The 14,992-nt window shown below is 38.2% G+C and overlaps 1 protein-coding gene across 4 annotated transcripts in view; it reads left to right on the top strand.

The window, feature by feature from the left end:
* CCDC187 (coiled-coil domain containing 187) overlaps window positions 1-14,992 on the top strand; it is a 141,853-nt gene that overhangs the window by 57,512 nt on the left and 69,349 nt on the right. For all 4 annotated transcript variants that reach the window (XM_073599648.1, XM_073599646.1, XM_073599645.1 and 1 more), the window contains exon 14: window positions 3,192-3,277. In XM_073599648.1, coding sequence (XP_073455749.1) covers window positions 3,192-3,277 — 86 coding nt within the window. The remainder of the gene's footprint in view (window positions 1-3,191; window positions 3,278-14,992) is intronic.

Genomic DNA, 14,992 nt, shown 5'->3' with positions numbered 1-14,992 from the left:
CGGTGACCAACACAGATAGCACCTAGAGATGGTTGTGCGTGAAAATCCCAGTAAATAAGCAGTCTGGCACCAAAAACCATGCCACGTTCAAAGTAATTTAAATCCCCTTTCTTCCCTATTCTGATGCTTGGTTTGAACTTCAGCAAGTCATCTTTACCACATCTAGATGCTCAAATGCATTTAGGTGCTGCCATGTGATTGGCTGATTAGCAAAGCAATAGAACATATGAACCTAATAAAGTGGCCAGTGAGTCTGTGTGTGTGTGTGTGTATATATATACATAACATAGGGTGCACAGGGGTGCAGCACAGAGATACTACTTTATTGGTTCATTAAAGAATATTCCAGCTACTTCAGGCCCTTTAAATTACTGACCTACCCTGTGTAATTGAAATGGAGATATGTCTGTGTTAGGTCCTAAATGGCTTCCAGATATATAGAACACATGAAATACTAATGAGGTTTAACCACATTAACCCTTACATAGTCATAGCAAACTCCTGCTTAAAAAACAGGGATTCTTGGTTCGCATGTATTGCAATGCGTGTTCAAACTGGTCAACTGCATCCAAGTGATCCCTCTCTGGCCAGTCCCCACTCTGCCTTGCAAAATGACAACCTCTGGGACACACCTAATCATGTACATATATAACTAACTTTACTTGTTGGTGCTGTCTACCCTGTTAAAGTTTGTATCTTTTCCCATTGTGGATGTGCATCACTGGATTTTGGTCTATGGCTCAACTCCAGCTGTGTCTGTTTGCTCCATATCGGTACTATATGATCGCACTAACAATATACTATTTATCAAGTAAGAGGTTAGCAATCTGCGAGGTAAAGTTGGAACTGGCCAGCGAGGGATCCCTTTGATGACAGTTGGCCAGATTGATCATGTATTGCAATTTATACAAAGTAAGAATCCTTGTTTTTAAGCAAGAGTTTGCTATAAATATGTAAGGAGTAGCATGGGGTTAAACCTCTTTAGTATCACATGGGGTGTTATATATATTTAAGCCATCTGGGACCTGAACACAGACATGTCTCCATTTCCACTGCACACATTAGGTCAGCAATTAAAAGGGCAGGGATGCCTGAGGTTGCTGGATCATTCTTTAATGAAGCAATAAAGTATGCTCTCTATGCTGTAACCCACCTGTATTTTGTTTATTTTGGTGTTTTTGGGACACACGGGGTAACATACATAGATAACTATATTTACTTGTTGGTGCCGTACGCCCTCATAAACAAACGTATAATTTTTTTTTTCTTGTTCGTGAAAACTTACATCTCAGTTTTTCAAAATCCAATTTGATTTGTCAAACAACATTTGAGTAAGTACCATATCTAAAAAATTCATATAGACTTATCTGATTGTCATCTAAACTTGTAGCACTTTGAGCAGTTCTTATTTTTTTTCCCTGGCTTTATAATTTGCATTCCCCACCATTCACATGGCTTAAAATTGGACATTCACACCTCCTTGCTGTGTGCACCAGATTGTTTGTTTGACTTATGCAGCAACTATTTTAACATGCTTCTGAATCTGATTGCAACTCCTATATCTAGATTAAGATCTGTAAAAAAAAAAATCTCTGGGTTGATTAAGTCCAGTGTCTGATTGCTTTCTTTACAATGCATTTGGATGTTTCTAGCAAGTAGGCATAAAAAAAAAAAAAAAAAAAAAAAAAAAAAAAAGTAACCTTATAAAACTACTAGATTAACTTGCTGGTTAAAAAAATTACTATTTTTTTCTTCAATTAAAAAGTTTGTGGGCTTTTTTGCATTACTTTTTAAAACACACACACATATACACAAGGCACTTACTATAATACAAGAATAGTTGTTTGTTTTTTAAGGGGTTAATAAAGGAAATCATCAGAGGGGATCTGCCACCCAGAAAAGAGTGCTTGGACATACAGCAAAAATTTGAATCAAAGACATTAAAACTTTTGATACTATACTGCTGATTATTCAACGGTGTCATCATGAATTCAAAATAAATAAATAAATAAAATCATATTTCCTTCATGAATTTAGTCTGCTCTACAAGTTTATAATAAAGCATCAAATAATAGTGATTGGTAAATTGAATCTGTATGGTTATCCAGATTATTCTACAGCTCTTGTCCCCATTGCGTCCTATTGATCTGTTTATATTTGCCCAGCAAAAAAAAAAAAAAAGTGTTTTCCGATACTTGGCCCCGACCATGACACATGCACGTTACTTGCATCCAAACATATGGCTCTTGTAGGGCGCCGCATGAATTGATTATTTGAATAATATAAGCACACAGTCAAATCTCTTCTGATCCTCCTTTTTCTTATGGGGATTAGGATGGTTTAACCTGTGCCATGACGAAGATTAATTCAAAGTAATTGTTTTGCCTTGCTTGGACCACTGTATAAATATGATTGCTACAGAATCTGTCAGTAAGATTTATGATTAAGTAATTGCCTGTGGACTCCTGTCTTTCTCTACTGTCCCCAATTATGTAGATTGTATGTGTTGTGTACCCACTTCCACAAAAAGAAAAAAACAAACAAACATATATTTGTCACATTTTCTCTTTCACTCTTTCTCTCTCTCTTTCTCTGTCTCTCTCATATTCTCAACTTAAAAGAAATACACGTATTACATTAGGTAAATCTAGAATAAAAATCACTTTGTTTTCTGTCTGATAGAAAAAAATTCCAGCTTCTCATTAATAAAAATCTCCTTTTATATAGAAAGTAACGAATTACAAACCATCAGGCCCGAATGAGGTAACTCTTACATCAGACAAAAATATCTCCCAGCATTCTGTAAAATATGAAAAATTGCTGAAACTAGCTGGCAGTTCGACAAATCAGTCCTTTTTCCTGAGCAAGTGTGCAGAACCAAGAAAAAAAAAAACTTAAACTGACAAGAATAAACCTCTGCTCGTACTTTAGGTGCACGTAGCAAATGTCCAATATCTGTTGTACTGAGTTTGTTCAAGCATGCTGAGAGAAAGAAAAACTTGTCCAAAAGTAATAGTCCTACATAAATCAATGATAATAATGTCATCGGCAAGTCCATTTATAATCAGGCATAATGGTGGGTTTTCAGAGATTGACTTTAATTTTATGCATTTGCTATATGATCTTTATAAGTTAGAAGTATTAAATATGTCACCGTTCTGCTATTACAATATTTTATAATGTATCAACAGTTCACAGAAAAGACCGGAATCACATAGCCCGAAAATCACGCCGGGAAAGACAGGTGGAACAAAAACTAGCTCACCGAAATATCATGGTATGGAAATGGAAATGAGATTTAAACGTTGCAAGTATTTTCCTAAAAGGCTAATTTCACCTTTTCCATAAAATAGTCTAAGCAGTCAAGGGAACCAAGTAGATCTTAAAAATCTGTGCAGCTTTTTAACATGATCAGTGATTTTTATTGTTTTACCTGTAGGCCATTTCGGTTCCCTCCAGAAGCCTGACTAAAAAACTCCTAATTGGCAACCCCCACATCTTGCCTTGTTGCTCAGATGTGAAATTCTTTGTTTTTCATTCCTGCAATGCTGGTAATGAGCATTCAACTGTTTTCACATCCTAGGTAATTAGGAGTTTTTTTTAGTCAGGCTTCTATGGGGACCCAAATGGCCTACAGGTAAAACTATGAAATTATCGATCATTTTATAGCTGCACAGATTTTTAATATCTACAGGAGCCCCTTGACTGCATAGCTTATTTTCTGGGAAATGTGAACATAGAGATTGATTTACTAAAGGCAAATCCACTGTGCAGTACACTTGGAAGTACAGTTACTGTAGATCTGAGTGGGAGATCTGAAATGAGGGGAAGCTCTGCTGATTTCTATCATCCAATCATGTGCAAGCAAAATGCTGTTTTTTATTTTCTTTGCATGTCCCCCTGAGATCTACAGCAACTATACTTTCAAGTGCACTGTGTATTTGCCTTTAGTAAATAAACCCCCTAGCCTTTAAAGTATATTTATAAGTGCAAGTTCACCAAAAACTGACACAAACGTTTAGTGAATGTGGTGTAACAAAGCATATCCCTATATAGTGTGTACTTATCTCAATTCAGAGCTCTAAGTGTCATTTCTGTCTGCTGCTTCATTTCTCTGCTATCTCCATAAGTCACTTCTGACAAGTGTTCCTGACACCAAAACTTAAAAAGGTGACAGGGGAGGGAGCTCCAGCACACAGCCTGTGATTGGCAGCCTCAGCTCTGTTTCTGTGTGCTTTGTGAAGGGCGGGGGGTGTCCCTTAACAGCTCACCTCACTGATTGTAACTTCAGCTACCCGCCCGCTGCTCTCTAAGCGCACCGAAAAGCTGTATACTGTAAATTCTGCACTTTGAATGGCTGTAGAGAATAGTGGGTTGCAGAGAAACAGATGCAACTTATATAGGAGGATTTGTTTCATATATGTGCATCACCTGAAGTTAGTCATTTCACTGGGTATATGTAAGGGTTTACAACCACTTTAATGATCATTTTAAAGGGATATTCCAGTTTTTTGCCAAACCTGACCATTGCACCAACACATGCAGAATTATATAGCCAAACAAGACATGGATTATTTTCCTTAACTATGTGTATGTTTGGACAAAAAAACTAATTTGGAACTAATTTGGGACTTTAAAGGTGCTTAGTACTGCAATACATATAACACAATAAATGTGTAAAAAAAATAGATATTTTTATTACATGAAAAGACATTAATAAAAGTCACTATATACAGTATATCCGCAACCGAATGAAAGAAGGGATATATTGTAAGATGTTACAAGTGTGGATTCTCATCTACTGGATAAATAAACAGATATGTCAACTAAACATAGTTACAACATTCCAAAAGATATTTTATGTATAAACAATAACATGTATATAGTTATATATTTGTACATACATGGATGCAGACGCATAAAGGGCAAGTATCCCCAACCAGTGGTTCCTGTCTCAATGCTTTGAGGACTTGGAGTCGAGTTATGGTCAAAACATGAGGAAGGAGTAAGGTCCGGTGGCCCTATGCATCCCGCCGCCCAAGACCACCCAGATAGGCCGGATCACCTGCAGAGAGAGGTATAGATCAGTGACGTATAAGTATTTATGACAGTATAACCTGTAAATCAATCAAAGTATAACATGTCTACATCAGTACATGTTGGTGTATAAGGTCTTTTCAGACAGCTCACTATTCAAACAAGTAACAGTGCTTACTTAAAAGCTTTCTTCAAGTGGGTAACTCTGAACCTGTGATTTATGGCAGATGGCAGCGGTTGCCTGACCCAAAATAGGCCAGTCTTAAGTTTCTATAAACAGAATAAAGTAAAAAAATACTAATGAGTAGGATGATTAGGGCTGTAGCACACCCCTAACACAGGATGCCTAGTTGATTATACATCCCCAATTTCTATTTCTATATGGACTTACCTCGGTATGGTGTACAGTCCATGGGTTCTTTGACTCCAAAGGAAAGAGGGACATACGTTCATCCAGGGATGGTAACCATAAGACCTGCAAATGTAAAGGGGGAAACCAGAAAGATGCTGGTGGCCCTCCTGGAGCTTGACGGGTGCTGTGACTGGCCTCAAGACGGTCGGGAGTGAGAGTAAACAGGGAAAGCCAGCTAAAATGGTGGAGATCTGATCTGAATCTGATTTGACCTGATCTGGAGAGCAGGCAATTTTCTTCTTTTTTTTTTTAACACATGAAAAGGATGAAAAGGAGAGGATAAAAGAGGAAGAGAAACAAACAAGGAAAGAAAGGGAGGAGGAAAGTAGAAGGATAATAATAATTAAAAATAAAAAAATAAAAGATAAAAGGAGGGGGAGAGGAAGGAAAGAATAAGGAGGAAAGGAAGGCAAACAAAAGGGAAGAGAAAAGAAAAGGAAAAACTTTTTGTGGAGAGCTGAGCTTCAAAGCAACAGATCACTAATAATATAAATCAGGTAACAAATAATTAAACAAATAACTATAAAGGGGAGAGAAAAGGAGAAAGAAAGAGAAGAAGGAACAGGAGAAATGAAAAGGAGATATGGTAATAAAACTGCAAAATTATCGAAAGAAGGACAGGGGGTTTTAAATGCTGCAGCCCCTACGCAAGAGGATGATGGTGTTTCTCAGCAAGCACAAAGTGGCAAATCGATAAAAGAGAAGGCTAACAAAGCTGCTGCTGTTAAACTAGCAAAATTTGCAATGATCTCAAAAGATAGTGAAAATAAAAGCTTTCAACAAGTGACCAGTGAAGTAATGGAAGATTCTTGCACTAGAACAGATACAAATATCTTACACAAATCTTCAGATCAAATGACAGGTGAAGTGAAAGAAATGGAAAAAAGTGATAGACAGTATACTGTCAAACAATTAAACGGGCCAGTATACATCAATATCATCACTAACACCAAAAGACAAAACAGAGCCCACATTACTTGATGTGTTAAAAGTGGTGCAACAATGTCAGAATTCTTTATGGAACCTAACAGAGCAAGTACAGGGACTTAAAGAAGAATTTACTTTTCTGCGTCAAGATGTACAGAAAATAAGGGAAAGAACATCGGCTCTGGAAGGATTAAGGAATTAGAGGATATTTCACAACCATTAGATTTAGATATTAAAGAAGTAATGAAAAAAATGAGATATCAACGCTTTTAGATTGGAAGATCTTGCAAAACACTTTTGCTGTAATAATATTTGGTTGGTGGGTCTCCCAGAGCATTCTGAGGGAGCGAATCCCACAGAATTTGCGGAAACCTGGCTATGGGAGACGATTGGCAAAGAACATCTCTCTATGTCCTTTTCGGTTGAGAGAGCACACCGAGTACCTAGTTGGTCTTTCCCAGCAGGAACCCCCCCCCACGGTCATTCCAAATACGACTGCTTAATCAATGTGATAGAGATTCTATTCTCAGAAGAGTTGGACTATTGAAGTAAGTTATTTTTAATGGAACTAGAACTTTTTCCAGATTTTTCTTGAAAATAGAAATTTTCCTTTCACAGAGAACCTTAAAAAAATATATAGCAAACACGATGCTATTATTGAAATGGATAATAGACAAGATCTTTTTCCATTCTATATACTTTATATAGCGATATGTCAACTTTAATGCAGGTTCTTGTATCTTGGAATATTAGGGGGCTTAGCGACCCAGTAAAAAGACAAGCAATGTTCACTACATTGAAACGGTTTTCTCCATCTATTATCTGCCTGCAGGAGACTCACTTAAATACATATAAATTAAACTATTTGAAACTTACACAATAAAGTAGACAATATCATTCTATTTATACTACATATTATAGAGGTGTATCTATATTGATAGCAAATGATGTAGATTTCCTCTGTAGGCAGGTACAAACGGATATTAAAGATCGCTATATATTTTTGTATTGTACATTGTTTAGAAGATTATACGTGTTAGCTAATATATATATACCACCCCCATATTCCTCATAGGTACTTAAAGAACTACTGAAGTTCGCTTCTGATAAAATGGATGTTCCTTGGTTAATAGTAGGAGATTTAAATAATAATCTAGATCCCTCTTTAGATAAATTTAGTTTGAATGCAATTTCGACGACTACGATATCTACCTCCTTTGCTAGCTTTATTGGGGAGATTGGTCTTATGGACATCTGGAGAATATATACACCCTAATGATAGAGCATTTTCTTGCTTCTATAGCACCCATGGGACCTTGTGAAGAATAGACTTAGCACTAATTACCCCTACGATGCTACCGGTGATGTCTGAAACAACCTATGCTGCTAGAGGATTATCTGATCATTCCCCATTGCTAATTAAGTTGGCTTTGAATTAAACTCAGAGTTGTACTTTATGGAAAATCAGCCCTTATTGGTTTGATCTTCTTCCTTCAAAACAGAAAGTAATGCTTGACATCTTAGCCCATAGAGATATAAACAAACCCTTCGTATCTTTGCAGATATATTGGGACTCTTTAAAAGCCTATATGAGGGGTTTGTTTATCTCTCAAATTCTAAGGATAAAAAAAAGATCTAGGGCCTGGGAACGTTCAGTGACCGAAGATGTTTTAAAAGGCAGAACTTCTCTATATAGCAAATCCTACTATAGAAGCACAACAGAAGTGGATAGAAAAACAACAGATATATGCTAATATTTCTCGTAAGAAAAGCAGAACAGAAACGTTTTCTTCTTCAGCAACCTTATTTTGAGGATGGAGAAAATACGGTCATCTTTTGGCAACAATAGCGAAAGCTCAGAAACCAATGACTCAGGTAGTAGAATTACAAATCTCTCCAACTGAAACAACACAAACTACCTTGGAGATCTCATCAGTATTTGTTAATTTTTTAAAGAAATTGTATAGTCGTAAAGTATCCTATAAGGAAGATGAACTGCAACTCTTTCTTAAATCTATTAAATTAACTGAATTATCAGTAGATGAAAGGGAGATGTTGGTTCGACCATTGACATTGAGGAACTTAAAACTGCTTCAGATAGCTTGAGTAATAATAAAGACGAGGGGCAGATGGGTTACCGGGGGAAGTCTACAAAGTTTATGGAACTGAGTTATTACCAGAATTATTAGAGGTACTTAATACAGCATTGGAAAGTGGTCACCTTCCACCCTCTATGAACGAAGCAATTATCATAGTTTTGTTAAAACCTGATAAAAATCCAAGTAATCCTGATTCATATCACCCAATATCATTACTTACAATGGATGTGAAGCTATTGGCAAAAGCGTTATCCATCAGGATGACTAAAGTAATATCTAAGTTTTATCCCAAATAGATCTACTGCAATGAACATAAGATGCTTATTTCTTAATATGCAGGTCCCCTCTGAAAATCTGGGTAATAGAGCTATATTGTCACTAGACATGGCAAAAGCTTTTGACAGTATAGAATGGAATTTTTTATGGCATTGCTTAAAAAAATTTGGTTTTGGTCCATACTTTATAAGATGGATAAAGCTCCTTTACCCTGCCCCAGTGGCACGGGTACAGGTAAATAGACATGTATCGGAGCATTTTTCTTTGCAAAGTGGAACAAGACAGGGATGTCCACTATCACCGTTACTTTTTTCTTTAGCCCTTGAACCTTCGGCTGCTTCTGTCCGTCAATCATCAAATATTATTGGATTTTGCAGATCGTTGGGGGAGGACAAGATTGCTTCATATGCTGACGATACACTTTTATTTTTGGGAGACACTTCGTCATCTTTAAAAGCAGTAATATATTTATGCAATACATATGGTTCTTTCTCAGGTTTTACAATAAACTGGGATAAATCAGTTCTTTTACCAGTGGACCCCCTGATGACCAACCTATCAATTTCTGCCTCTCAAATAGCAGTAGTTTCTACATTTAAATATTTGGGTGTACAAGTTACATCACAAGTAAATGCATATGTGGAGAGAAATTTAGACCCATTAAGCGGTTTAAACAAAAGAGGAAAATTTGGAGTAAGTTGCCTTTAACGATAATAGGTAGAGCTAATTTGATAAAGATGATATGGATGCCACAATTGGTATATTTGTTACATAATTGTCCTATATGGCTTCCTCGGAAATTCTTTAGACAAATAGATATCTTGTTTAGAGATCTTATTTGGAAGAATAAACATCCTTGGATTAGATTGGAAATTCTGCAGTTGTCTAAGGATGAGGGAGATTGTATTATTTGGCATCTCAACTACAGCAATTGTATAGCTGGAATATTATAGACTGTGAGGACCCCATATAACAAAATATATTTTCTTAATTACTGATAAATCCACAGGTACAGTTAATAGTAGCCCACCACTTACGTATATAGTAAACGTAACTATTCCATATTTTATTTAATTCATAAAATTTGGACTACTATTCAATGAGATACTCATCATGAGGGATATACTCAATACACAGTATCTCACAAAAGTGAGTACACCCCTCACATTTTTGTAAATATTTTATTATATCTTTTCATGTGACGGCACTGAAGAAATAACACTTTGCTACAATGTAAAGTAGTGAGTGTACAGCTTGTATAACAGTGTAAATTTGCTGTCCCCTCAAAATAACTCAACACACAGCCATTAATGTCTGAACCGCTGACAACAAAAATGAGTACACCCCTAAGTGAAAATGTCCAAATTGGACTCAAAGTGTACATTTTTTTGTGTGGCCACCATTATTTTCCCACACTTCCCTAACCCTCTTGAGCATGGAGTTCACCAGAGCTTCACAGTTTTCAACTGGAGTCCTCTTCCACTCCTCCATGATGACATCATGTAGCTGGTGGATGTTAGAGACCTTGCGCTCCTCCACCTTCCGTTTGAGGATGCCCCACAGATGCTCAATAGGGTTTAGATCTGGAGACATGCTTAGCCAGTCCATCACCTTTACCCTCAGCTTCTTTAGCAAGGCAGTGGTCATCTTGGAGGCGTGTTTAGGGTCGTTATCATGTTGGAATTCTGCCCTGCGGCCCAGTCTCCAAAGGGAGGGGATCATGCTCTGCTTCAGTATGTCACAGTACATATTGGCATTCATGGTTCCCTCAATGAACTGTAGCTCTCCAGTGTCGGCAGCACTCATGAAGCGCCAGACCATGACACTCCCACCACCATGCTTGACTGTAGGCAAGACACACTTTTCTTTGTACTCCTCACCTGGTTGCCGCCACACATGCTTGACACCATCTGAACCAAATAAGTTTATCTTGGTCTAATCAGACCACAGGACATGGTTCCAGTAATCCATGTCCTTAGTCTGCTTGTCTTCAGCAACTGTTTGCAGGCTTTCTTATGCATCATCTTTAACAGAGGCTTCCTTCTGGGATGACATCCATGCAGACCAATTTGATGTATTGTGCGGCATATGGTCTGAACACTGACAGGCTGACCCCCCCCCCCCCCTCAACCTCTGCAGCAATGCTGGCAGCACTCATACGTCTATTTCCCAAAGACAACCTCTGGATATGACGCTGAGCATTTGTACTCAACTTCTTTGGTTGACTATGGCGAGGCCTGTTCTGAGTGGAACCTGTCCTGTTAAACCACTGTATGGTCTTGGCCATCGTGCTGCAGCTCAGTTTCAGGGTCTTGGCAATCTTCTTATAGCCTAGGCATTCTTTATGTAGAGCAAAAATATTTTTTTTCAGATCCTCAAAGAGTCCTTTGCCATGAGGTGCCATGTTGAACTTCCAGTGACCAGTATGACAGAGTGAGAGCGATAACACCAAAAAAAAAAAAAAAACACACCTGCTCCCCATTCACACCTAAGACCTTGTAACAATAACGAATCACATGACATTGGGGAGGAAAAATGGCTTATTGGGCCCAATTTGGACATTTTCACTTAGGGGTGTACTCACTTTTGTTGCCAGCGGTTTAGACATTAATGGCTGTGCGTTGAGTTATTTTAAGGGGACAGCAAATTTACACTGTTATACAAGCTGTACACTCACTACTTTACATTGTAACAAAGTGTCATGTCTTCAGTGTTATCACATGAAAAGATAGAAGAAAATATTTACAAAAATGTGAGGGATGTATTCACTTTTGTGAGATACTGTATGCCCATATGGAATAATCTGCGACTGTCTGAGGTAGTAAAACTAGGTAGTAAAACTAGAAAATTTTGATTTATGGAAAAGAGCTGCTTCTTTGTCAACTTTATGATAATTAGGTTTTGCAACCATTTGACAAACTGGCAGAGAGATATAATTTGCCTAACAAGACATTTTTTCAATATTTACAGCTGTGACATGCTCTGCAAAGTCAAGCAAAGAACTTTGTTATTAAAATATAACCCTTCTTCATTCTAGCTATGGCAGTAACTGTTATGCCCCGTACATACGGTCGGAATTTCCAACGGAAAATGTTCGATGGGAGCTTTTTGTCAGAAATTCCGACCGTGTGTAGGCTTCATTAGACATTTTCCATTGGAATTTCTGTCACACAGAATTTGAGATCTGGATCTCAAATTTTACCGACAACAAAATCCGTTGTCTGAAGTTCCGATTGCGTGCTCGGAATCAAGCAGAAGAGCCGCACTGGCTATTGAACTTCATTTTTCTCGTCTCGTCGTATGTGTTGTACGTCACTGCGTTCTTGACGTTCGGAATTTCCGACAAGCTTTGTGGACCGTGTGTATGCAAGACAAGTTTGAGCTAACATCCGTTGGAAAAAATCCATGGATTTTGTTGTCGGAATGTCCGATCAATGTGCGATCGTGTGTACGCGGCATAAGACGATCTAAACTGACTTATTGGGAACATATATTCCTCTCTACAAGAGAAAACTAGAGGGTAGCTCTAGACAGTGGCGAAGATATCTGGAGAAACTTAGTGATGAGGAGTGGAAGCAAGCTCTGAAGAACTTATTTTGGTATCCCTATCCTCCTCAGTGTTTGACACAGCTGTTTTCTATTCATAGAGCTCATTATACTCCTTTGACGTTGCACTCTTGGAGCAAGGCAGCTACATTAAATTGTCCAAGATATACTACTGATGTAGGTACACTCATACATATGTTGTGGCGTTGTCCCAAACTGCATCGTTACTAGGAAGGCGTATTTGACACTTTGAATTCCTTGTGTTTCTTACAGGTTTATTATGATCCAAAGATAGCATTGTTAGGGATTGAACCTGAGGATAGTCTCCCAGCTAAAAATGCATGTGATGTGGCTAAGAACTATAGGAGTTGACATAAACATAGGAGATGCCCCCAAAAATTTGTGAAAATCTGGTATTGGTGGCTAGCTTCTGATCTGTCTGAGCAGTCAATTGAGCATATTAACAATAACGAGGAAAGCTAATAATGAGATATCTGTGGAGGATAACTGCAAATGTAAATTAATACTATTAGAACGTAATAACCTAAATGGAATATTTAGGTCAGGTTTATAATACTGATAACTATGTCAAGCTGAAGGGGGATCAACAGTTCTGAAGTGATGGAAGGATTTGACTGATGACATAAATATCTGGTGTGCGTAAATATTTAGATTCTTTTTTTTTGAACGGGGGTATTTGATGCAAATGTTTTGTGTTGGGATGTGTTTTGGTTGTATATGAGAAAAAATTCAATAAAAATTATGTGATTTAAAAAAGTGGGAAACCATGGGAACGCAGACGTTTCCTACAACAGTGATGCACTATGGAGAAAGTGCATCACTTCACGGCAATAAAAATGATGTGCAGACCTAACTAGTGCCGTCATGCACAGTGTGTGGCTCCCAAGGACTCCAGAAAAATGGCTTCCGCCACGTGGGTCCTTTTATACCTCCCCCGAATGGGTCAGATGGACGTGATGTGGACGTTGCGTCGTAATGACGCAAAGCAGACAAAATGGGAGGGGCCACGCCATAGGGAATACATCGCCCATTCGCCAAAACCACACTTCGTGGTGTCGGCTGAAGGAAAATGGCTCCTACCACACACAGCCCCGCCCGAAGGGCGGCCCAGTGGGGGGACACCATCTAAACATACAGCTCCACAACTGCAGACCGTGGCTAGAGGCCAATGACCCCCCGAAACAAAGACAGCCCCCAGTGGCGGGCGCACATGAATGCCCCCCAATGAATGGGGACCAAAGAGGTGACCCCCACACAGTGAGGCCACGCTACATGGGCACCTTTGGGCGTCCATACGGGGATCCAATGGCAATTGGGCAGGCAGATCTGGTGGAATGTCGCCACCATGGGTATCACTCCAACAATTTCATGAAGGCAGCATTCAAGCAGCGATCACAAAAAAAAAAGGGGGGGGGGGGATATGGAGGGAAAAGAGAAAAATAGTAATAGGGCCTTGCCACATACCCAAATCCATCCATAAATAGCTACATATAAAAACAGCACATTATAAATCACACATGTACATAATAACAAATGTTACAAAATTACAAAATTTTTAATTATATATTGACATTCTAAATACCCCCCTGCACAAAAAGGAAAATTAAAAAGAATTTGACAAGCCAAAACAGCGGCATATGCCCAAATTGATATCAAAAAGTGGTCCCCAAATGTGTATGCTTGCCCTTTTGCCTCTATGAATATTTGAGCATATTAAAATGTGGCATTTGGTGAGCTTGGATGGTGCCGAGTATTATTTTCCCCAGTGAAGAGCTATTCATGTTTCCTTGCAAGCTTCCCTGTCTCTAATCATATTTTGCTGCTTAAGGCAAGTGGCTGAGGCACCCTTTTGCTATTTAAGGAAATAAGCCCCTGAGTAGCACAGTGGAAGCTGCTTGCATGCCCAAGTTGGATGATCATAGATGCGCATTGCAGTAGCGAGAGATTTACAGAGCAAAAAAAGGGGAATTGGGGTGCTGTAACCCACAGCAACCAATTTAAACTCATCATCTATCAGCTTGGAGAAGACTCATAAAAACAGATTTTTGATTTTCTCTCTGTTACTGTGCACCACTGCCCTTTACATGTTGTCAATAAAAATAAGCCCTTACATGTTCAAGCTTGGGAAAAATAAATCTGCATTATGAAGCATTTATTTCTGGAAAGCTGCTAATTGCACACACCAGTCATCCCGTTTATTAACTATAAAGTAATTTGCAAGCTGTTTACCAGCATTTTGTTCTGCATTAGGGGTAAGATTTCTCAGCATCCCTGTTTTGACCTAATCTCAAGAGCCGGGTTACAATATGATTTGTGCTCATTCAGTAAGTAGGCGATGCTGTAAGCTGATTACTGACTTTTGGCCTTACTGCAGCTGCAAAAAAATTAATCTCTAATCCTCAATTTATTCAACTGGAATAATAGTAAATAAATTTAGCAAATGGTTAATAAACAAGGAGTTTATCATCTACTGTCTGCCTCCAACTGTATCTTAGCAGTGCAAGAAGGAGTGGTATGAAATATTGCAGAATGTGTAAGATACAATTAGGAAAGTCTATTAGCAACACTATAAAACAGATAGAAACTGGTGTTTTGTGATATCTTTAATATAACTTTATTTTAAAAATGATATCTTATGCACACAAAGGCACTGCACATATACTAAATTTATCCA

The sequence above is a fragment of the Aquarana catesbeiana genome, linkage group LG09, assembly GCF_042186555.1.
Source record: "Aquarana catesbeiana isolate 2022-GZ linkage group LG09, ASM4218655v1, whole genome shotgun sequence".
NCBI lineage: Eukaryota > Metazoa > Chordata > Amphibia > Anura > Ranidae > Aquarana > Aquarana catesbeiana.
This window is presented reverse-complemented; position numbering and strand designations above follow the sequence as displayed.